The sequence below is a fragment of the Zeugodacus cucurbitae genome, chromosome 3 (assembly GCF_028554725.1).
Source record: "Zeugodacus cucurbitae isolate PBARC_wt_2022May chromosome 3, idZeuCucr1.2, whole genome shotgun sequence".
Classification (NCBI taxonomy): Eukaryota; Metazoa; Arthropoda; class Insecta; order Diptera; family Tephritidae; genus Zeugodacus; species Zeugodacus cucurbitae.
In genome coordinates this window covers 75,703,112-75,727,321 of record NC_071668.1, presented here as the reverse complement: position 1 = coordinate 75,727,321, position 24,210 = coordinate 75,703,112, and the positions used below count along the sequence as shown (strand labels likewise).

At 35.0% G+C, this 24,210-nt stretch overlaps 1 protein-coding gene across 10 annotated transcripts in view; it reads right to left on the bottom strand.

Annotated features, from left to right (window-relative positions):
- The window catches only part of LOC105212050 (protein sickie), a 333,362-nt gene that overhangs the window by 4,520 nt on the left and 304,632 nt on the right, over positions 1–24,210 (bottom strand). For all 10 annotated transcript variants that reach the window (XM_029040072.2, XM_029040074.2, XM_054227850.1 and 7 more), the window contains 3 exons: positions 919–2,759; positions 595–850; positions 33–512 (listed from right to left, as the gene is read on the bottom strand). In XM_029040072.2, coding sequence (XP_028895905.2) covers positions 33–512; positions 595–850; positions 919–2,759 — 2,577 coding nt within the window. The remainder of the gene's footprint in view (positions 1–32; positions 513–594; positions 851–918; positions 2,760–24,210) is intronic.

Below are 24,210 nucleotides of genomic sequence, written 5' to 3'. Positions count from 1 at the left end.
TATAAGTGCTGAATAAATATGCGTTCACTTACCAGTGGATCCGGGTTATCGCCATTACTGGCCGCCACACCCTCCAGTCCAACATCTTCAGCATTTATTTGACGCAATGGTGGCACTGAATCGGGTCCATACGGCCATGGATATGAGTTGCGTATGAAAATAGAGGGATCATTCCAGGCGCCACCACGGCGTCCATACAATTGCACGCCCTCGCGCACAGCCTCGACCAGATATGGTGATAAGTGATAGTTCCAGATATCGGTGAACCACACCTGCGAGTCCTTCAAGTCCAATGGACAGGCGAGGAAGAGACGCGGACCAATGGTTACATCACTGGAGCTGTGTGCCTCCAAGAAACGGTTTATATGCTGCCAAACGCTGGGCAACCAAGCCAGTACAGTGGACAGTTCGGGCTGTGGGTGGCCAGTCTGGAGTTCAAGTTGGAATAGACGGCGACGCAGAAAGCGGCCGAGAAAACCTTTCACCGGTTCCATGTGGTTGGCAGTGAGTACCTGTGTAGAGAAATGGAAAAGTCGTGAGTTTAAGGAACTTTTATAAAAAAATATTTTATGGCTGAAGGCAAAAAATACCTACCCATCGGAAATTGTGATGTAATTGCAGATTGGTGGTATTGCATGTGGCCTGAGACATGGTGCCAATTATGCAGGGCAACTTTCCGGCAGGACCGGCGCTCAGCAAGCAGGAAAAGACATCGCCCAAAGCGGATGCGTGATGTAGATTATCCAGTATGATCACAGATGGCAGTTCGGAAGCGCCATTCGCAATGGCTGCTTGTTCGGCTATATGGCCCAAATATTGTCGCAGCTCCTTTGAGGACTTATGATCGACGCTGTGAAGAAAAAAGACAAATTAATATATGAAGTGTATACTCACATACGGGCTCAAGTCCCAACTTACTTGAATGTTGCAATCGCTTCGGAGGGATTGCCGCGTCCGGTGCGTGCTACGAGGAACTCCGCTAACCTGCGCGCCAAATAGGATTTACCGGTGCCACTGGGACCGCACAGGATCAAACGTCGATGTTCGGTGAGCAAGCTAATGTAGCGATGCACAATGCTGCGCGGTATCAAGCTGTCGAAGGCTAGACTACCCACACCTTGCAGACAGATATACAGCGTGCGTACATTGCCGATGATATAACCGCAAGGCAGCAATTCAGGAAAGCCCATTTCGGGACCGCGCTTCGCCTCACCCAAATGATAGGATGTAATTGAGTCAGTATTCAAACCCAAATTGGTGCCGGGATCGATGCGCGACACGTAATCCTTGAAAGTCTTGCGCACAATATAGTCCAAATTCTGCCAGGTGGTCTTACCCGAGATGTATGTATAGGCAACGATAAATTCATTCAAACTGGCCGTGGGAAATGATTTGCGCTCATTGATACCATCCGCATCCACGCCATTCGCATAGAATTCATCTGCCTCGAGCATCTCTTCGCAGTATTTAACAAATGACTCTGGCTGTCCCAGATAACAAGCGATTGCGATCTTTTTGCCATCAGTCACATCGGGCAGCTCCTCAACCGCAGCGGTTGCAATATGCGCTGGGCTGGGCATTGTGTCGAGTGCAGGTGGCGGTGGTGTCAGATCGATATGTGTGGAGGGACTTAGTGGCGGCGGTGGTGGTTCAGGTGCTGGTGCCGGTGGTATGTTCTCCTCTTCAACTTCCTCTTCCAGACGCTTTGGCAATTCCATTGGCGGTCGCGTATTGCCATCAGCTAGCGAGTAACGTCGTGACTCACCGATAGAACCGCTCGGACTAATGGCATTATTACCCAACGAAGCCTCTGAGCCCGCCAGTGAACGGCTAGTTACTAGCTTTTGCAGACGTTCATTATTCTGCTTCAGCGACATCATCTCAGCGCGCATTTTATTCACCGTCTCCTTGAGACTCTCCAATTGTGATGCCGAACTGAGCGCCTCTAAGCGAATATCAGTCAACACTAAGTCCTTCTCGCGTAATTGCTTCTTCAGATCTTCTACGACCTGATGATCCTCGTGGTCGATTGCGTCGATCGGTTTCGCATTATCTATCAGTGTTACGGTCTTCGCCGGACTACCTTTTGTCGGCGACGCATTGACTGCAGGCAGTGGCGGTGCCGGTTGTGTTGCTAAAGCGGCCAAACCAACTACGGCGTCAGCGTGACTATGACCATTAACTTTATTGTAAACGTGGCTGCTGTCGCCATGCATGCCATGCATTACCTGACCACCAACATTGTTTGCAGCGCTGCCAGCTGCGCCGACATGATGATGACCGGCATGTCGACTAGTCTTTGATATTTTGGCATTGCGTGAGAATGCTTTGGTGAAGGAGCTGCGTAGCCAACCCTTTTTCTTTTGTTTCTTATCCTGTGCCGAACAGCCGGAACTAATCGAATTTAACGAGCACATCGAATCGGAGCTGTGGTGGCGTTGCATAACACCGGTTGCAGTGGATGATGGTGTCGATGAGGCAGTGCCATTTACACCGCCATTTTGATTCGACATCGGCTGCTGGGTGATGGCGGTGCGGCCGAGTTGTTGCTGCTGTTGTTCATGCTGTTGAGTCTGCACGCCCATACTCTGCATATGCGCCGAAGTAAGACCCGCCTGTATGGACTGTTTGCGCAACAACTCGATTGTTTGCCGCATGTCGGTGAGCTCACCATCCTTGCGCTCGGCCGTCGCGGTCAGATGCTGCAGGCGTGACGTCATGTTAGAGAGTGACTGCTCGAAGGCGGCGACCACATGAGCCTGCAAGAAAGAGAGGGTGGAAACAAATCAGTAAATTGGTACACAAGCAAGAAATAGACGAAGAGATTACCACGAAAGTAGCATGATTTGCTTTATATGGAGTTTAGAAAGAAATGATGTTGGTATATAAATAAATATTTATTTAGAATAGTAGATGAGAGGATATTCCAAAAGTTTTATAAATCGTAAAGCATCATTGGGGAGTATTTTAAGATAACTGCGACTGTGTGAATTGAGGTGAAATCTTTATTTATAAGGGTACAATATAAGACAGCGGATTCGAGAATATATCATCAGGTTTGGAGTCATTAAAGTAGTGACGGTTAATCAGTATTATATATTTTCTTGGAACAGACCAATCTCGAGCTTCGAAAGCTTCTGACTCGATGGTTCCTGAGTTAATCGTTCGGTACCCAATGAATCTAGAGACGATTGCTAAACTTTTGACCGTCCTGTCGTCGTTTACGCCTTGAAGTTATCCAACATTGAGCTCAATTATATTCACTTAGATCGCAAGAGATGTAAACCTTGAACTGACAGACAAGAGCCGAGTAATGTTTAATAATATTAATTCGTTTTAATAGAGCTGCAGACAAAGTCAAACACAAGCAACAAGTTGTCTTCTTATGTTTGTATGCGTGTGTGTCGAAAATTCACCAATAAAGATTATAATTTTACGAAATGCAAGATAAAAACAAACAGCAAATCCACAAAAGCAAAAAAAGTTCTGAATAACTTGCAGCCAACTTGAGCACACACAGTAAGCCACAGAGAACAAACAATGAGTGCAACAATGCAACGGCGAGTGAGCGGAATTAGCGGGTGGGCGCACTGTGCAACATTCCGAGTAACGCAACCAGCCACAGAACAATGCATGCAACCGCAGATGGCACGAAACCGTTGCAGCAGCAACAACAACACCAACCAACATACAATAGCAAACGCCACTATCGTACATACAGTTAGCCGCAGGAATGTAATAATTTACAAAATTGCAAAGTGCAAAAATTGCATGGAACTTTGAAGCTGGAAGCTAGAAGAGCGGTGCAGTTTGCAGAGGTGCACAGTCCAAGGGGTGGCATTACCAAAGAATTGTGCAACTACTGATTGAGCTGATGATTTCGCTAGTTAATAACTATGCGCTCATATTATTTATATAAATATTGTTCAGATATATATATATATATATATTATATATATGTGTGGGTGTGTGTGTGAAGACGCTTTATTCTACCATCATGTTTATCATTATCTTTTATGTGCCACGCAGTCTGCTGTTTGCGTGTCAGTTTGTTTAGCGAGCCATCGATAAGATCTCAATGCTCCCAGGTAGCGCTCCAATAAGACGAAGTTGATGTACAAATTGCGTGTGGAGAAAACAAAACTATATATTGAAGATTAAATTACGCGATTACAAGCCTTAGGTTATATGCCAGCTATTCTGATAGTGATCAGTTGCCATGAAAAAATCACAAAATAAAGTTTAGAACTTATGACTTTCTGAGATGACTTGATGATTTGTGAAGTTTTCAAATTTTGGCTACTCGATGGTTTATAAATAATGGAAAATGTTTATAGAGTATTGGAAAGTTTACGTTATCGAGAAATCGTCATTCAAATATTTCAACAACCGCAAAAAATCGTAAGATCGAAACGCTATAGATTGCTTGTTCAAATATCGTCGAGTTCGTATCAAAATGAGAGGCCAGTTGCTCTCAATATAAAGAGAAACTTCTCCTATTTCACCATTTTTTCATGCACCAAGTTAATTTTTTAGAACAAATTATCTTTTCTTAGGCGGAAACCTCTCTTTAGATAAAAATCGCTCAACGGTGAGTGCCTGTCAAGTAAGGTTTCCCTGTATACCGATATCAGAAACATAATATATGATGGTTCTTGGTTCTTTGAGTATGAGAACATCTCCGAAAGAGTTAAGCCAAAAGACCTGAACGTTTTTGGAGAGTAAGGAATCTAAATAGGTCTCAAAAGAGATATTTGTAAATAAAACCATAACAATAGTCATCGCTCAGTGAGCTGTGGCTCCTTATCACTTTGGATTCGAAGAAAGTAAAGCTCATCTCGACGAAGGCTTATAGTAACTGGAAGGATAGTTGGAATCTTCATATAGAATGCTTTCTCTTAATCTTCAACAATTTTTTTTTCTTTTCTGGTGAGTTAGGATAAGACTGGAGGAATGGTCAGATAAACTTTCTTACATTTTCATACACCGACCAGACATATTCTGTATTAAAATTCTCATGAATTATCAATTTAATATGTAGCTTCGTAAAGAGTTTCAAAAGTGAAGCGTAATTCACCAACGAAAAATACAAAATCATTAATAATTACTTTAATAAGAGAAAATACTCTACTTTTATGCCAACATCAGGTTAATCCAAAATTATAGTAATTTTGTTAGCTGGTGGGAGATAAAAACAGATAAACATAGAGTATATGTATGTGTGAGTAGTTGTAAGTACACATGAGTAAAATCATGTGTGTGAGAGAGTAATTTGTTGTCGCAGCACGTAAGTCGTCGCACATAAAATTTGATTACAACCCACGTGATGCGATGCGTCTGATAGCTGCAGCAATGCTGGCTGCCTGACTGGCTGTCTGCTACTGTCCCTAAAACTTGACTGCGCTGAAGGCAACTCACGCGAGTGTGTATTTGTTTGCGTTGAGTTAAAAGTGCTTGCGTGCGTGTCAAAGGACAAATGTAAGCAAAGTTTACCACAGAAAAAGCATGATTAGAAGCTACATAGGGAAAGGTTAAGAAATTATAGTGAAAGCGTCCAAAAAGAAAAACAAATTTTGTGAAGATTTTTTTGTTGAAAAGTTTGCGGTCAAAGCAATCACACCCTTGGGAGTTAACGTAGAGAGTGGAAGCAGAAAATACGCAGCGTAACAAATGAGTGTAATTTCACTATTTTTAGGTTGAATTTTACTGGAAATTGATGAAACTTTTTTAATAAATTAATGCTGATAAACTATTATAAATTAAACACATTAACTTCCATAAATTTAATTAAAACTGTCACCATTTGCGTGCTATAAATATGTAATCCATTACACAACTCCAACCCACAACACCTTTGTGCATCACTCTCTAATTAATATTAATTCAAATCCAAATTTCGTTTAAAATTTTCATTTTGTATGCAAAACTCGTGCATTTTATCACAGCGCAGCCACACAAACTCTTCTAATTAGTTAAATCGCGAAATAAACGCTGCAACCCGAAATCACGTTTTCCACTCAGGTGGGGGCCACTGGGTGGTAGGGCGGTGACTAATACGTAGCATAATTTTCCGACGCACATTACCATATAGACAAAACAACGCCCTGCAATTGGCAATAAAATTTCCAGCACGCGCTCACTTTTTTCATACGTTTTTGCCGCAATTGAAACTCAAAAAAGCGTGCAAAATTTCTGTGAGTAATAATCACTAACGCTCTTTGAGGGACTTGTATATATTTTTCTTGTTGTTGTTTACCGTGGTGACATTAATGACGAAAGTGTAAGTAATGACGATTATGTGCTCGGCATGAACGCAATTAACGCTCGCATACACTTACGTGCGTGTCACGCGACAGTCGTTTAGGCGCGTATTAAAGCGTTTAATTAGAAGTGCTATTGAGCTTGCACAGGATGTTGGCTGACAACGTTGGTTATGGGTGCCAAGGATGGGCGGTTAGTTTAGTTAGTTTTAGGAAATTTAATACAACTCCTTTAAGGTTTAAGAAAAATTTAATAAATTTTAAGTATTTTTGTAGCAAAAAATGCAGATATTTATCTTCCAAAGTGTAGATTAGATTAAATATAATATAAGTAAAATAACTTTTTGGTGTAATATAGTCACTTTTGACTCACTAATTTTCGATTTACAAGAGTCTCTGCTTTTCATGCGACCAATAAACCTTTTTCTGTTCTCACAATTTGGTTTTTGATTTAAGCGAGTAGTTGTCCGATTCGCCACTTTCACAAGTTTTGGTTAATCCAGAAGAGTTTATATTCAATGTCAAACTGTTATGTTGAAAGTCTGTCGATGTACTTTGAATGTCTAATAAATCTATCAAAAAGTTCATAAAATAGCTTATAAGTTTTTTTAGAACAAATCTTTGAAGTGTTCCATATTTTTCCAAGGTCATTTGAATCGTCTAATTAAAATTAAATGCTAACCTTAGTAATTGGTAGAGTTCTATCTGTGATTGCGAGATGGAAAAATATAAGCCGTATTAGATTCAAATTATGAGAGAGAGAGAAGGTATCCAGTTTCTTAGAATTATACTATCAAAAGTAGGAGTACCACGTTCTAGTTCTTTAGGATCGTTTTGAAAATTATTGTTTCGCCTTAGTAATTTTTTGAACCATTTAAAGTACTAATAAGAATTCGATACCCTAACTTTTTAGTGGAATTATACCTAATATGAGGTCCGCCCTATCAGACGAATACCAAGAAAATTCCCTAGTACATAGTATATTTCTATGTGAGCATCTAAGTATATGTATATGTAAGTCGCATATCACTTTCAAATTGTCATCCATTTAGCATATGTTGCCTTTAAGCCACTCATGAGCATAAATTGATATTGATTATGAGCAACAACTCAACATGACAACTCAAACTTATCCAGACTGCGAAGAGTAAATGCAGACTAGTTAGCAAAGTCATTATCTTAATTAAAACGAGCCAATATTGCTGGCTTTATGCGCGCTGATGTCGTCATTAAGGGCAATTGCGCCTGGATTGGTGTTGAGAGGCTGCGGTTGACCAAAACTTGGGTGTTTGTAGGTAAGAGTTACTCTTTAGCACTGGTTACGCAATTTATTGAGACGATTATTGAAGCAATTATTCTATCGGTCGAAATTGGTTTTGATTAAGTAAATAATCGTGGAGCAGTGCGTATTATGCGGCGTGTTCAAAGTAATGCTAATAAGGAGCTGCACGTGTATTCTGATAATTTATTGATAATCACTTAAGTGGAGTAGTTGATGAATTCATGTACTAAATATGAGGTATTGTAATCATAAGTGCCTCAAATTATGAGTATAAAGAGAAAATAAGAGAATATTAACTTATTCCAAACGTGTTTTTATAAATACAAAAGCATTAGATTACTGTCATCCTTTACCCACTAGTAATATATCGTAAAATACTAATTGGTAAGCTATGTACGAATAAAAAAACTGTAAAACATGTTTAGAAGCCAAATTGTTGGAAAATTGTTGTTGTATCAAGGAAATAAGAGGAAAGTACTGTCAGAAAATACAACAAACACCACAAAAAAGGTCAGGCTACAACCACAACCGCTGCATTACTAATTAGAGGCTACCGTTTTCAGGCTGCTACTCTTAGCTAACAACTAACGGCCGGTATAGAATTAATGTTACAGGTGCAGCGTTTAGAGATAGGTTGAGTACTGAGGACTACAAAAAACACACTTTGACTGTTGGTAGCCACAAAATTTGTTGCACATGTGCGTACGTGAAAAGGTTAGTGGTTGAAACCAAAATGTATATTTGGTCTTTATACTTTATTATGGACAACATGTTGACTACTTTGAATAATGTTTGGGAAGATAAGGTAAATTTTTAAATAATGTAATATTATATATTTATGAAATTTTCGGATATTATAGTTTTAGCTCATATTTTAAGAGAGAGAGAGAGTGGAGCAATAACGAATGAGTTGTAAGCAGAGTGATCTCTTCAGGCTTGGTATCTATTAACAAAGAGGTTTCAATGCTTGGTATACACAGAACTAAACTTCAAAAATAAGTATTAGAGTGAGATTATTTCTCCGAGTCTTTCTGTTGTTTCAAAATAGAAGTGATTTTTATCCATTTCATAATTTAAAAATGATAAAAAATATGACTTGATGATAATGATGTTTTACATTATACTTAATAGAAATAATTACCATATTTGCAATTCAAAGCAATACTACTTCTAATACTCTAATAGTTGGTATGTAGACTTAGAGGCATTTCAACCTAACGCAATAAATCAACAGCGTGTTATGTTGTGACCAGTGTAGATAAGATAAATTACAATGAATAATGCAATAATCGCTCGCGAACTGCTGTGTGATAAACAGAGCATAGAGCAAGTGTAATCGTTGTATAGTAAGTTACGGCACACGCGAGTGAAGATTCTTTAACACATTGCTAACTACGGCAAATAATCGGATGTGTGGCTCTAGGTAGATAGGTATATGTAATACATATAGTTGTATGAATTGTGGAGGTGTGGAGTTACGTCGACATATCAGTACGAACTCTGCAAAGTGAATAACTCTTTGGCGCGAAGTCAACGACAAAGTGTAAATACAAGATTAACATGAGAATGTGTAGGTGTGCACATATGTAAGTATGTATGTGACTGTGTAGTTGGTAATTGAATTTGTGTACGTGCCCACAACAATCTTGCTATTAAATGACAAACAATTACTTGACGATTAAAAAATCACAACTTGAAGGCATTAAAGATTTTTTAAGTAAACAAAGGTAAATATTTAGAGAGCGAGAAGCATGTGTGTGTGTGTGTTAAACAGCAGTAGCTGTAACAGGTAGCGTAACCTCATTATATATGTACATATTTGTGTATAGTTTTAGTACGTTGAAGTATAGATTCTAATATACACATACGTTAACATTTGGATAAATGTAGATCTATGGGTATAGAAGTCTTATAATATGTATATATGTATGCATGGCCCTGATAATTGCTCGTTTTTTCCTTTAAGAATAATTTGACTGTAATTAAATTTTTTTAACTTATTTATTAACAATAAAAATGAAGTCAGTAATGTTAGAAATACTCGAAATTTTGAAATAAAATATTAATGACAAGGAAAAAAATTAATTCCTTTAAAGTATTTGTGGAGCAGTCTCATATAATTTTTTATGGCATGCACATGCATAATGAAATTTTTGTGTTTTTATTACAAACCATTTAACAGAAGCGTGTTTATGACAGAAACTGACAAAATGCTAAACTCAGTATGGATCTATTATGTGCATATTTGAATAGCTCTATAAACTCATGGGTTGTATGTGAGCTTTTAAGGTATGTGTATCAATGCATGGGTACTCAAAATGGAATATTAATGAAATGTGTGTTTTTTTCACAAATTAAAAAAAAAAAATTTTACAAATTTTAATTTTCCCGTTATTTTTTGAACACACCTCGTACATATACGAGCATCTAAGCAATAATTCTGATGAAAATTATGAATAATTTCGTGGACATTAGTTCAAGGATATTTAAACGAGGCTTGATTTTACAAGAAATTCATTTAATAAGTCTTAAACAGTTAGTAATCCGACTATGTAAGTCGATAGGTCCAATAACAGTATATGTAGTTTCAAAAATGGCATACCATCTCTTGGTTAGAAAAATGGACATTAAATAGTAGTTTTTTAAATAAATAATAAATTTAAATATTTAACTATTTTTAAATACCGCCAATGCCATTGAACTAGGAAAATACGAAAATAATAAAAAAGCCTACAACAAATATAACAACTCCGCAAATTAAAAGTACTGAAAAATTGCATACATTTCCATATTCATTCACTTGCAGCCAAGTGGGGGCAACCACCAGCAAAATAAAAATAAAAACGAACAACAACAACAAAAACTGATATTGGTATAGTGAAGCGTCCCGCTGGCAAATGCGCAAATGTAAACGAAACGAAACGTTGTGTTTCGCATCACATAACACCCCAAATGCAGTTTCGCAAAAACAGACAAGAAGAATTGAAAGTAAAAACAATGTAGACAGCAGCGCAAGCAGACGGAAAAAAGTAGCAACAGCAGCAACAACAATAAGACACAGCAGAATGAATGCAATGACAAAGCGCTTACGCCCGTAGGAAGTTATAGTGCCAATACTAGCAACACAGAATAGTAATCATGAAGCAGGAATACAGAAATGACCTTGAAAGTTTTGCTCAAAGCTCTAAAGCGGGAGCTTTTCATACATTTTAGATTTTTTGAAGTCGGAAATTGTGAAAATATGAATAAGATTCCAGTAACATATATATAAATGACTTTAACCTTTTACCAAAAGCTCTAAAGCGGGAGCTTTTCATATATTTCACAAAAATTGAGAAAATTAAAAAAAGATTGTAGTAAGCTTGGATTCTGATTTATCTAAATATATTTTTTTTAATACTTATCTCTATGATTTTACCAAAAGCTCTTAAGGGCAGCTTTAGTTTTCTATTTTGAACTTGGAAATTGTGAAAAAGAGCAGAATCTTCCAATGAAGTCTTAATATATAAATGAGCTTAAGAGCTTTTCGAAAAGCTCTAAAGGACGAGCTTTTCATATATTTCATATACTTTGAACTCGAAAATTATAAAAATGTGAATGAGATTCCAAAAAAGGCTTTTTATATAAATGATCATTAATGTTTTATTAAAAGCTCTTCCAAAAGCTCTAAAGCAAGAGCTTTTCATATATATTCATATATTTTGAACTCGAAAATTGTGAAAATGTGAACAAGATACTAAAAAGGGCATTTTATATAAATTACCATTATAAGCTTTATTAAAAGCTCACAAGGGGGAGCTATACATACATTATAGATTTCTTGAATTCGAAATTTGCGATTCAACTGTGAATAAGATTCCAATAAATTTCCGATTCTGAGTTATCACCTACTACTTTTTTAAACCTTTCCTGGAACAAAAAATATTGAACCAGTCTAATATCAATGGTCACACTGCTGAGCAACTAAAATGCAACTTTGATGACGACAACAACCAAAAAAAATGTACTCACAGAGTGGCAGTAGTGTTGCAAGATGCATAAACGATAGCAAAAGAGCAACTGAAATTGAAGGGCCCCCTACAAGGCACAAACTACTGCGCTAAACATGACTTCTATGTGCTACAAACTTTATGCTACAACAGCAAGAACTACACGCCAGCGCAATCAAAAGCAGCTTCGCAAATAAGCGCAACACTTGTGGGTTTGTGCATTTTGTGTATGCTTTATTTTTGTTGTTTGTTGAATTTTTTTTCATTTAATGTTGCCAGCAACATCATTGCAATTTTCTTCACAGCTCGCTGGCTCAAAGTCTGCCGTGTAGAATGGCCAGCGTGCCACACTCTGGCTGTCTGTCTGCTGGCTAAAGTGCCATACCATTGTTCGCTCATTGTACTATTAAATTGAGAAAGAGCATATGGAGTAATTCGTTCGTGCGACGGCGGCGGCAGCGGGAAGAGCAAATGGCAAAGATAATGGAAATTGTTGCAATTGCGAGAAAAAAAGTTGGAAGCAAAAAAGTAAAAAGTAAATGGAAGTCAGTTCATTTCAGCGTTTTTTTTGCTTTTAACGAACTGTAAAAAGTTTCAAAAGCTAAATAACAGTTTAATTGGAAAAAAAAATTAAGCGAAATTAAATGAGATGGTGGTTAATGGCAGAAATGTGTTCGCATTGATGAGACTATTATATACAGAAATACAATTAAAGGAGCATTGAGTAGGTAAAATTGGGAAAACAGTAACTGTTGTATTAAACAATTAGTGAATAAACAAATAACCTTGAATTAAAAATTTTCATTACGTAAATTTTTTTTTGGTTAAAAATATCACGTTGTGGTATGGAATGTTGTTTTTGAGAGATATATCTCTCTATTTTGGAACATACCTTTTATTATAAGTTAATTTAGTTAAGATTTTGAGGTTATTCCTTATCATACAAGGCTTGAATCAACTATAATAAAAATTAGACTGCTAAAGTGAACACACTTTTGAGCTTCTACAGATACTCTTCTACCGACGGTTTCTCATGTTCTATTTGGACTCATTTAACTGAACATTTTAGAGAGTAGTCTTTATTGGCGTCTCTATCGCTGAAAGCAGCCTCATTCCCAAACTATTTTTGAAAAATTCAAAATTGTTTTCAATTTTTTTCGTAGTTCCAGACATTGGGACATTAAGCGGTTATATACAGTTAGGATTAAAAAAAATCGATTTTTTGCGTTTTCTTAATATATATATATCTGAGTATACACACACAAAATTTCAAATCGATCCGACGAATATTTTCAAAGTTATAGACACATTAGTGAAGGCGCGCAGACTACATGTAAAGTGCTTTGAAAACTTTAAACTCGTTTTTCTCGAAACGGTGTTTTCAAAGTCGGTGCACAAGATTTCTCAGAAACGGCTGAACCGATCGGTCTGAATTTTTTACACAAGCTTCTTAACTATATTTTTTAGTATTTAATCGAAGGATTTCCCCATCCGATGAAAATTTGTTATTTTTATAAACAATTAAAGACCCGAATTTTGGTTGAAAATCGAACCTTTTGCTTTGAGTAGCCGCCATTTTGTCAAAATTTTTTTTTTTTTGCTAATTCCTTCGATCAATCACTAGCTTATTTATTATATTAATGCAATTTATTTGGTTTTTGCATTTTAGATAATCCAGTCCAGAGATATCGTGCTCACCGCAAAAGGCCTTTTTTGAGGTCTTCTGTAAAATTGGCAAAATCAACGTTCCCGATAATTATTTTTGGCAATAAAAAATATGTGAATATAGTTTATGGTTGTCATAATATACCTGCCAAGTTTCAAATCAATAAACCAAATAGTTTGCTTAGAAAAAATTCATGAAAAATGACTTTTTTCGACCTCCTAACTGTATATAACCCCTTAATCAAAATTCTTTCTTTTCTGATAACTATGAGAGTTGGAATCGTTGCTATGGTCACTTGCAATTTTTTTTGAAAATTTCTCAGAAACCACTAGGAGTAAAACATTGATTCTTATTGCACCTTACTTACTTACTTTCAAAGTTTGGATCAAATTATATTTGAAGATCAAGCTTACTTCTATAAATAAAATAAAAATATGTATTTTAATGCTTTAAATTGCAACTTTAATGTGCAAAACTATGTATTTGGAAAATTCAAGCAGAACCAATTTTAAAATATTTTCCAATACAGCGCAGAGTATTAACAATTCCCAGGCCATAAAACTTTCACAAATCCAACAGTAAATTCCACTTTTGTCGATAAATGATGACAAATAAAGTCACATTTGTCGTTGTGACCTCCGAGATGCACACGCACACGCAATCAAATATGTATGTATGTATGTATTTGTGTTAATGGCAAATTGTGTAGTACACAAGTTGCATGCTGCAATTTATGTCAACGTGGGCATTTGTAATGGCGTCACATCATTTGCACCAGCATAAACAACACAAAAACATCAGCAAACAATTTTTAAAGTCAACCACACACACACACACACACACACACACACAGATGCTTATATGCACACTTCGACCTGCGGCATGCTGCAAATGAGTGTTGCATTTGGCTGTCATTTTCAATTTTATGCGAGGCAGTGGCAGGAACTGAAGCAAAGGCCATAGCCAACGACTCGCACGTTAAGTGTGTGGAAATGGAGCTTCTACAATGACGCCCCAACGCTGTTGACCTTTGTGGGAAATGCATAAAAAGTGCCGTTGCAACGTACTGTGGTTGCATTGAAGATGAACGAGCGCATGTGGCAGCCACCGGTTTGTATGTATGTAGGTGGGAGTGTGTGCGTGTTTGTTTTTGTTTTTGTTTCTGTGTTTGTGGAAGTGGCGTTTATGCCCTTAAGCGCTGTGCTATGCTCACGCCCCGTTGAATGATTTATGTCAAGTGCGAGCACTGCGCCGACCCAAATGGCACAACAACAATATACAGCCAACAAACATTGTCACCAACACTTCGTTGCGGCGTTTAGCTGACAGCACTTTCAAAGTACAAGTTGTAACGGCATACATATACCGTTGGTCGAACCTTTTGCATTTGCAAGTTTTATGACTTTTCAGCTACGGCGGTTCGGCCGATGGTGCTGTGCGGTATTTTGTGGATGACAGTTTTTGCAACAGCAACAACAAATACTTATAGTTGGATCTGTATGCATTGTGGGAATGTATTTGATGAAAGTTAGTGTTGTTGTACTTGTTGTTTCAACAATTGTAGTTTATGACTTTGTTGGATAAAAGCAGATTATTGCTCATTTGAGTGTGACTTAAAAGTTTTTCGATTAATCACAAACAATTTTTAATAGAAAAGAATATAAAAAAATTTTGGACGAAAAGTTTCAGTTAAAATTTTCATCAATTTAGTAAAAAATCAAATTGATGTTGCCATATGTTTCAAAAATATTTCAAGCAATAAAATTTGTAATTTAAAATATTTTATTTCTTGGGCTGTGTTGCATGACTTTTTGGAATATTAAAAGTTAAAAAAATTGAAATTGACGTTGCCACATATAAAAAAATTTTCTTTAGTTAAATTAAAGTATTATAAGATGAATTTGTATATTTTATAAGAAAAAATTATAAATATTGCATATAATAAATTAAAAAAAAATACGGTATCTGGCAACCCTACATGCATATTTTTTTTTAATTTTTGTGCAAGTGCATACGATATTTCAAATAAAACGGATGGCTAACAAAATAATAATTAACTAACTATTAGAAAATGGCGTCCGACAGGTGTATTGGGTCAAGCGATTTCAGTTACAATCATATACAGTTGAACTTCCATATCCCGAAGTTCTTGATAACTCGAACTCTTGAAATTGCTATAAAAGTCAAGTTTCAAAAATCAAATAACCATCCATAAATGAAAGTATCTCTATCTCGAAGTTATTTTGTGGATTATGGTGATTCGAGTTAGGCAATTTCAACTGTATTGTTTTGAAAAAGTGAATTTGAGATCTTTTAATATGAAACAAAATCTACTTTGGTTCTTCAAACAGGTTCTTAAAGACATCTATATTATTTCTTTAATATTATTTAAAACCCACTCTTCTCAACTCACTCTACCCAAAATGACAACACAACATCATAATATGTATTTACGAATTCACGTCAAAACTTGACACACGCTTTGTCATAGTCAGTCGTAACGCTCGAAATGTTGAAGGTTCTTTTTGGTGCTTCACATTTACAAGCAACCAACTCACCTTGAACATTCACTTTGGTACGTTTATTCTACTTGTACATGTACTCTATATACATACATATATATTTAGTAACTTACAAAAAGTGTGCGCAAAAATCGCCTGCAGGCAAGTGCTCGCACTGAAGAGCATGCTGCTGAGCGCAAGTTGCATGCAACATTCAATGTCGTTGCGCTGTTGCATGCAATTATGTGTCTAAGCAAAATGTGGAATTATGTCAAAAGCGCTCATACTAGTTGCGATGGCAAAGCAATGTGGCTCTGCTTAAATGACACATATGAGTATACCTTATGTTCGTCTGCTAACGCTGAGTTGCTGAAGTGTTGATAAGAAGGACTTTAAAGCATGTGAGCTGGAGATGGCAATCATTATTATTGCGCAAATTGAGCGTGAAGGATGTGATTAGGTGATTTTCTTAGAATTTAATTTGTATTGAGTAAATAAGTAACTATCAATATCAAGAATATATAATTGAAAAATTTTCCATCTATTTGTATCTAATATAAGTAGTAAATACATGAAGTTGTATCTGCGCTCGTAGCAAAAGTGATTGCATCAGCATGAGCTAAGCACACTGCAGCAAGAAAAACATTTTATCTAACAGATTTAACTTTTTTTTACTTAAAATGGCAAAAGGTCACTGAGTAATTGCTGTTTGTGATTGCTACTAAAAGCATTCATTTGCTTAATTAAATTTGTTTACTTTTTTCTCTCACACGAAACTATTTCAGGAATGCAATGAGAGGTCAGTGGAATCAAATATTTCATTTTCATTTTCATTTAAATGAAGCTGTGTGTGTTCACATTTATATCTGTGTCTTGTGAAATGCACTTGTCACAGCAAATTATCATCAATCACAACCGAATAAATGCATTATTTATTTATTTCTTACTTTTAGCAACGCTTTTAACTTTTTTCTAACGAAAATCGCATAAAAACAAATGTTGTAAATTGTACAATAATGAATGTTAAATGAAGATTCATTTACTTTGACCTTTTGCTCAGTGCTCAATTTACGATTTTCAATGAATTTATTTTGCACTTGAATTGATTTTCACATTTTTGCTCGCTATAGCACTTATTATATTGGGATATCAAGTACAAATTCATTTATTTGGAAAAATGTAGTAGCGATCAACTTGAAATATACTCTCGATTTGAAAAGTTAGAGGGCGCTGCTGTATTAAATTTTATTTTTGGTAGGTCTCAGTTGTTTTTGATGCTTAGAAAGCAGGTATTGGTAGATGACAGTGCTTTTGAGTAAATATGTGATATAAAATAATAATTTATTTCATAATCCATTAAAAACTAACTCGAAATCGGACGAAATATATATATTGAAATCTATATTGTTTTAAGTTTATAAAGAAACTGTAGGATTATAAGAGCTTGTAAGTAAAGTATCTATTGGTCTACAACTTTGCTTCCGCCGTTCTCCAATAGATGTCTCTAGGGTCAAGCACTGGTCGATTCAATCGATTTTTTTATATCGATCTTGAACATTTGTGTCAACATTAACCCAACAAAATATTTGTTTGCATCCCAAACTTATTCAAAACTGAAAATGTCACTTTGCGACATTTGCGGGAAATTTTACTTTTCTTTTTTAATTCCAAGAAAAGTGCGCCTGAGGCTCATCGAATGCTTTCGGATACGTACGGCGAGGCTGTCCTAAGTGAAAAAAGCCTTAAATTTATAAACAAACGGCGGAAGAACAGTTGTACACCAATATAATTTGAAATATGAAAGTTTAACAGCAGAAAATCGAAAACTGCATCGATAAGTTTATGTTTCCACAAAAAGTGTTCCTATAAATTTCCAAAAAAACGCAATTAAATGGTATTAAAGCAGATAAGCGCTCAACTATGCATGGTTAAATGTGAACTGCAAGCTGGGTGGCATCCAAAAAAACACAGGAAATTTATTAAACAAACTGACATGAAGGAAGAAAAGATTAGAAAAGGAAAGCGCGAAATGAAAATAAATTGTGTTAACATCTTCAACATTTCATAGTAATCAAAATATATGTGGAGACGGCAGATAGTCATATGTGGGCGCTATTAAAGTTGATTTTAGGCGCACATATACACTGTCATATATATTTACATACATATGTATGTAATTATTATGATTATAATTTCATGCAACAATGTCAACTTTGTGACACACAGCCATATATATTATTGTATATATGTATGTTTTACACACATTAAGTTGCTACAAACGAATTGAAGGCGTTAAAAAATTAATGATTTCATACGCCTATTAGACAATAAATAACTGTGCCACAATTGACATCGCATACACAAACTGTAGCGCAGAAAAACAAGAAAAACTCTAACTAAAACAAGACGCTACACACAACAATGCCACAGCTTTCTTCTAAACAACTATGAAATTGCTGGCGCGCTGACATTTCATTTAACCCTTTCGGTTGTTGGTGTGCTACTTGGCTGTCATGCCACTCACTACAAGCAGAAGTTTGCTGTTGTTTCTATTTTATTCTTTAACAACAACAGCAATGCAGAGCAACATAGAAATATATTCCAAAATTTAATCCTATTTGATAACTTTTGACACTAATGATTGGACGCTGTGCCTGCGGCTCACTTAAATGTTGTGCTCCACGCTGTTGTCAACGCCAAGAACAACAAACGGCCGCATGATACAATATATACAAACTTATAGTACACACAATTAAGTTGAAAGATGATGGCGGTGACTTGAGCAAAGTCAACAAAAGATTAGTTTGTTATTCGAGGCATATATTTTTATTTTGGTGAAAAGTCAGCGATGTAGTAGTTTGTGGCGCGCTAAGGCCACGCTGAAATAGAATTAATAGCAGGCACGCGGTTTAATGCCTATGAAAAGGCGCATTAAGCGCTCTTGTTGTGGTGCCTCTGGTGACCAGGTTGTCATATGTTGCCCACATACAAATACTGCTATTGTAGTTAAATCGTATTCTATTTGAACTACTGGAAATTATGTCAATTATTTCTTAAACTCATTCATAATTAATTTTGCGCGTTCTACTTAGGGTATTGGGTTCCAAAATGTGATAATAAGAATAATATTTGATGTAAATAATAGTGTCAGTTGTATAACGAAAACTGGAAATTGTGAGATTGTAGTCTATTTTGGGAAATTCGTTGATAACACAACATTTCAAGCAGATTGTTGAACTTAATCTTGATTTTTTCAAGCATAAATATGTCAATATTTTTAGATGATTTTGAAAAAATATTTGAATTTTTTTTGGATTTGGAAATCATAAATATATTTTTTTTAGCCTGAAAATGGTTTTAAAATCCTTCTCAGGAAACTTTTAATAGAAACTGAATTTAATATCTTGTTCTGTCGGATTCAAGTTAATTCAAAGTAGTTCGTTCCAATCCAGCCTTATTTAGGAGATCTGAATACTGATATTGATGTTTTCGTGAACTATTTTTTGCGAATAAATTGTACCTTAAATTGTATACCTTAATTTTGAGCACTTTCGGTAATCACTTACGTACAATACTTTAGTTTGGTAATTTGGATTCAAAAACTCACCTGAAAAGACAAAGAAAATATACTAAGTTAATAATGTGAGCAAGAAGTAGGTATTTTTTAGTAAAAATATTTGAGAAAATATTTCGATAAACATATTAATAAAAAAAGTATATTAATCTTTTAGTATTGTAAAAAAAAAAACAAAAAATAATTATTGAAATAAGAAAAAATTATTTTTATAAAAATTATATTTTTTAAATTTTTTTTAAATAAAACATTTTTTTTAATTTCTTGGATACATTTTTTTAATAAAAATTTAAATTTATTTTTATAAATATAAATTTTTTTTTTTTTTTTAATAAAATTTTTGTATAAATTTTGTTTTAATAAAATTTTTTGTATAAATTTTGTTTTAATAAAAATTTAAATTGATTTTCATAAAAATTAGATTTTTTTAACATTTTTTTAAGTAATAAATTTTTTTAATTTTTTTTTTAATAAAATTAAAAGGTTTAATAAAATTAAAAAAAAAATTATAAAAATTTCAGTTTTTTTAGCATTTATTTAAGTAAGAAATTTTTTATAAATTTTTTTAATAAAAATTTAAATTGATTTTTATAAAAATTTGATATTTTTAAATTATTCTAAATTAGAAATTTTTTTATAATAAAAATTTAAATTCAAAGTAATATATACATGAATATTACTTTATATATTCAATTATAAAACCACTTTTTTCAAATCAACCACAGCATTTAAGAATTTTAATTGGAATACGCAAGCCATTGGCAACTCAAAATTTTCGTACAGCACAAAACAAAGAAAAAACAACAAAAACCGTCTAACACTCAAATGTGGAAATCATAATTGCATTTTTACGTGTGGCCTCACGATTCCATTTACGGTTATGCGTTTCTTTTTCAACTGCGAAATGCGATTAAAGCGCGATGCACAGAGAACAAAAAGAAAAGCTTCGACGTGCAATAAAGGAAATTGCTTGCAGTGCAAGGAAAAACGTAAACATAACCTCAAACTGCAGTCAAAAACAGAGAAAAAGCAGGCAAACAAAAGTGTTAGCCAAACGCCAAATTACTAAGACCACAAACCCACCGGAATGACATGCAAAGTGACTATTGGCAAAGCGCAAACGAGAACCCAAAAAGCCAAACGATTTCGAAAGAGAATAAGGAAATAGGATTGAAGTTTGTGTGGGTAGCCAAGTGGCAAATATATTTATATATGGTTGAAAACGTGCAGCAGTGGAGGAAATGTGGCAAGAAATAGTCGACAAGAGCAGTGGGTGCTGGCAATAAGCGAATTACGTCAGAAATGCCTAAGGTCTTAATAATGACGAGTCCTTTGGCATGTTGTTTGGCGAAGGAAGGCACAGTGAAATGAAAAATGTTTGGTTATTGCTGGAATCATACACACATATCAATACACAATTATAATTGCCTAATCTACGAATATGGATTTATTCCGAGAAGTATCTGCTCATGCTTAGGTGCCGACATATGCGAGGCAGATATTGGTAATGACGTTTGCTTAGCTGAAAAGTACATATACTCATATGTCTGTAAGCATATAAATGAACTTATTCCACTTTTTTCACAACCAACCAAACGCACTAAACTTCATAACCCATCAATCAATTTGCAATCAGAGCTTTACAAAAGCAAATATTGTTTTTAAGCTCGCACGTCATGGCTTCGTGTGTATTTGTATGTGTGTGCGCACTGGTCTGTCCATATTTGACGGCCCGATGTGCGAATGTTTAGAGATTTGGCACTCAATTATTCGTGAGTATCTTAAAATTAATTGCTTTCAATTAAAATTGACAGTTGTTTGTTGATAATTGTAAACAAATTTTGACAGTTATGAATATATGATCTTATAAATATTTCGGCTTTTTAAGCATATAAGGCTTTTAATGGTGAGAGGATTAAAAACATATGGTCACAGCGTTCAAAAATTCTTCTTGTGTATGGAATTTCATTATGAGTATTGGTGATCGAGTAAATAATGTTTGATAAAATAAAAATGGCGTCATTTTGTAAATGGAGAATAGCGTAAATTCCAACTAGATACATTAGATATAAGGTTACAGTTAGAAAAAAATACTTTTAAATCGGTAAAAATGTGACAAATTTATATATTCTCACTTTATATCTCTCTCTTTTAGCAGTTCAGTCAAAATTGTAGCATACATTCAGGCGATTAACGTATTGTAAAAGAAACCTTTCGAAATTTCTGCATTCAATTTTGAAATATATTTTAAATGATTTCTTAAGCCTCTAAAACACCTGGGTTATGATGGCTCTAAGTGTAATGAGTATGTTTCAAACACATACCTTCAAAAGTATATAATATATTGACAAATACTGTAAATATTCCCCTCCTTATTCCAAAAAGTATAAGCAGTTCCATATATAATCAATCCAAAATCAAAACAAACAAAGAATTTGAACCATCATTATGCAATTTAATGTCTCTCCCCTCTTCAGTGACAACAGAAGCGTTTTACGCTGACAACTGCAATATCACGTTAATTTTTATAATTTTTATTATGCACAACAAGTTCCAAGTAATCTAAGCAGAAAGAAAACAAAATAAAAAAATCAACGAAAATATTCTCACACTGTTGCAAGAATAAAGAAATAACGAAATTACAAAAAAAAATCAGAAAACAATGAACCCTACCGCAGGGGACACCTGTTATGTGCCCAATTGTTTACCGGCTATCGGTTATGTGACAAAAGGGAAAATACAACTATAAAGTACCTTTTTTTACCTACAATAAAAAAATACAGGCAACCACATAAACCGGTTACAAGCCACTGTCAACTACAGTAAATTTAGTAGTACTCATAATAAGTAGCTACAGGAAGAGCACAAGAATACGTGAGCCCCGAGCAATCACAGCAACTTCTTTGACTGAAGATTATACTGCAGCTGAAGAACTGGCCGCAAGAAGTATGTGCGAGTGTCTTGAAACCACAAAGCCTTGCTTTTCAATTATTCAGCAGACCACTTGGACAAAGACCGATAAACTGACATGCAAACCAACATAAATCTCGCAGACAAGTGATCCCTCAACTTTAGGATTTCTTGCGGCGGCAAATTGAGTAGTACCACAGAGTAGAGAACTAAAGCAAACGAAAGTAGGCGTATAAAGAATCAAAACAAAAAGGGCGATACGTAAGAAAAAGAAAAATAAACAAGTCAAACTGATATTATCCCAGAGGAAATCTGAAACAAACCAAACAAATGATTGTGAACTCACGAAGATGCCGAGTGAAGTAATCAAGGCGCAAGAGTGTGGTTTACAAAAACAAAAATAAACTGGTGTATAATAAGTAGACGGGAGTAGGTATGTAAACCAGAAGGGTTAAGAAATCAACCAGTGTTTGATTAAACAAGCGCGGTTTAAGATTTCAACGAATTTTGTTATAGACACCAGCAGCACTGCTGACAAGCTGCTGCTGCTGTGGTCAATGTGGTAAGGATGATACGGTGATACGATGTAACAGAAAGGAAAAAAGAAAAAAAATTAAAAAATGTGTAAAGAAACAAAAGAAAGATGCTTTGAAGACTTGTTTATAAGTTACTTGATGATTTTATAGGGTCGAATTAGTTTGATTTGATAATTGAGATTTGAGATTATCAGAACTAACATACGATTATCTAAACAAGTATTTTATTTCGGTAGAATAAGGGTTTCTTGTTTTTGTGTGTAATATAAAACAAAGCTATACATTTTTAATTGTCGCCAGAGTTAGGTAAGTGAAGATAATTAAACACATTTGTTTGAGCTGAAAATACAGTGGATAGTGGATACCTCTCTTGGACGGGCACTCACCGTCGAGCGAGTTTTGTCCGCCCAAGAGAGGTATTCGCCTCAGAGAGGGTCATTCGCTCTAAAAATGTAACTAGGTGCATGAAAAAATGTCTGCTCAAGAGAGGCGTCCGTAAGGAGAGATTTCTCTATAGTATAACTATATATTATTGGGAAAACTCAAAATGTGAAAAAAATGTGTGTGTTGAGTTTTAGAAGCGTTCGGATTGAATACAGTTAGGACTAAATTATGTTCTCATCTCAGGATAATATTAAAAAAATAGTTCTGAGAGCGGTTGTATTCTGTAGATAGTGATATTTTTTTAGTTAGATCTTTTAGCATACATTACTAGATCACAACCTAATGACGCAGAACCTTATGTGGAATCATTAAGGGGCTATACCAGTGTGACATTTTCAAAAAATCGTTTTTTTTTTTTATTTTTTGCTTATTCGATAGTTTATGCTTTCAAAAATATCCTGTGAAAGCGGTAAGATCGTATCTTGAATAGTTTTTTAATGATCGACCGCTCGATGGTATAAGCAGCTATAGTCGAAACTTAAAACGCGTTTTTCTCGAAACGACAATTCTCAAAATTATTGACATCGACTTGAAATAACCTACGATCTTTTTGATTGGTTCAAAATTTTCAATTTGGCATTAAGGAAAAGACCACTTTTTACCGTAAAAAATAATTTTTTTCAGAACTTTTCCATTTTTGATATTTTTGAAAAATCGTACGGCATTGTATAGGAAATATATTTAACTTTAACAGCCTTTTTGAATTCTTTTGTTTCAGCAACTCATTCGGCCGGAATCATGTCAGCAGTTAGTTTTTTGGCGCCTTCGAGACAGCACATATCTCCGTTATTATTCAATATTTTTGTACCAAAAAAGTGTTGAAATGTAGCTGAAAATATACCTTATTATGTGCAAAAAACTTCGAAACAATCAATCGAGTACTTTCTTTTAAAAAAATTGACGAAAATCGCCTAATTTTTCATGGGTTACACTGGTATTGCCCCTTAAGGCATAATCTTTTAATAGATCTTGGAATTATTCTGAAAAATTCATTCTCAAAAACAATAAACGAGTTTATATAAGTTATTGTTTAATGAGTACTCGTCAT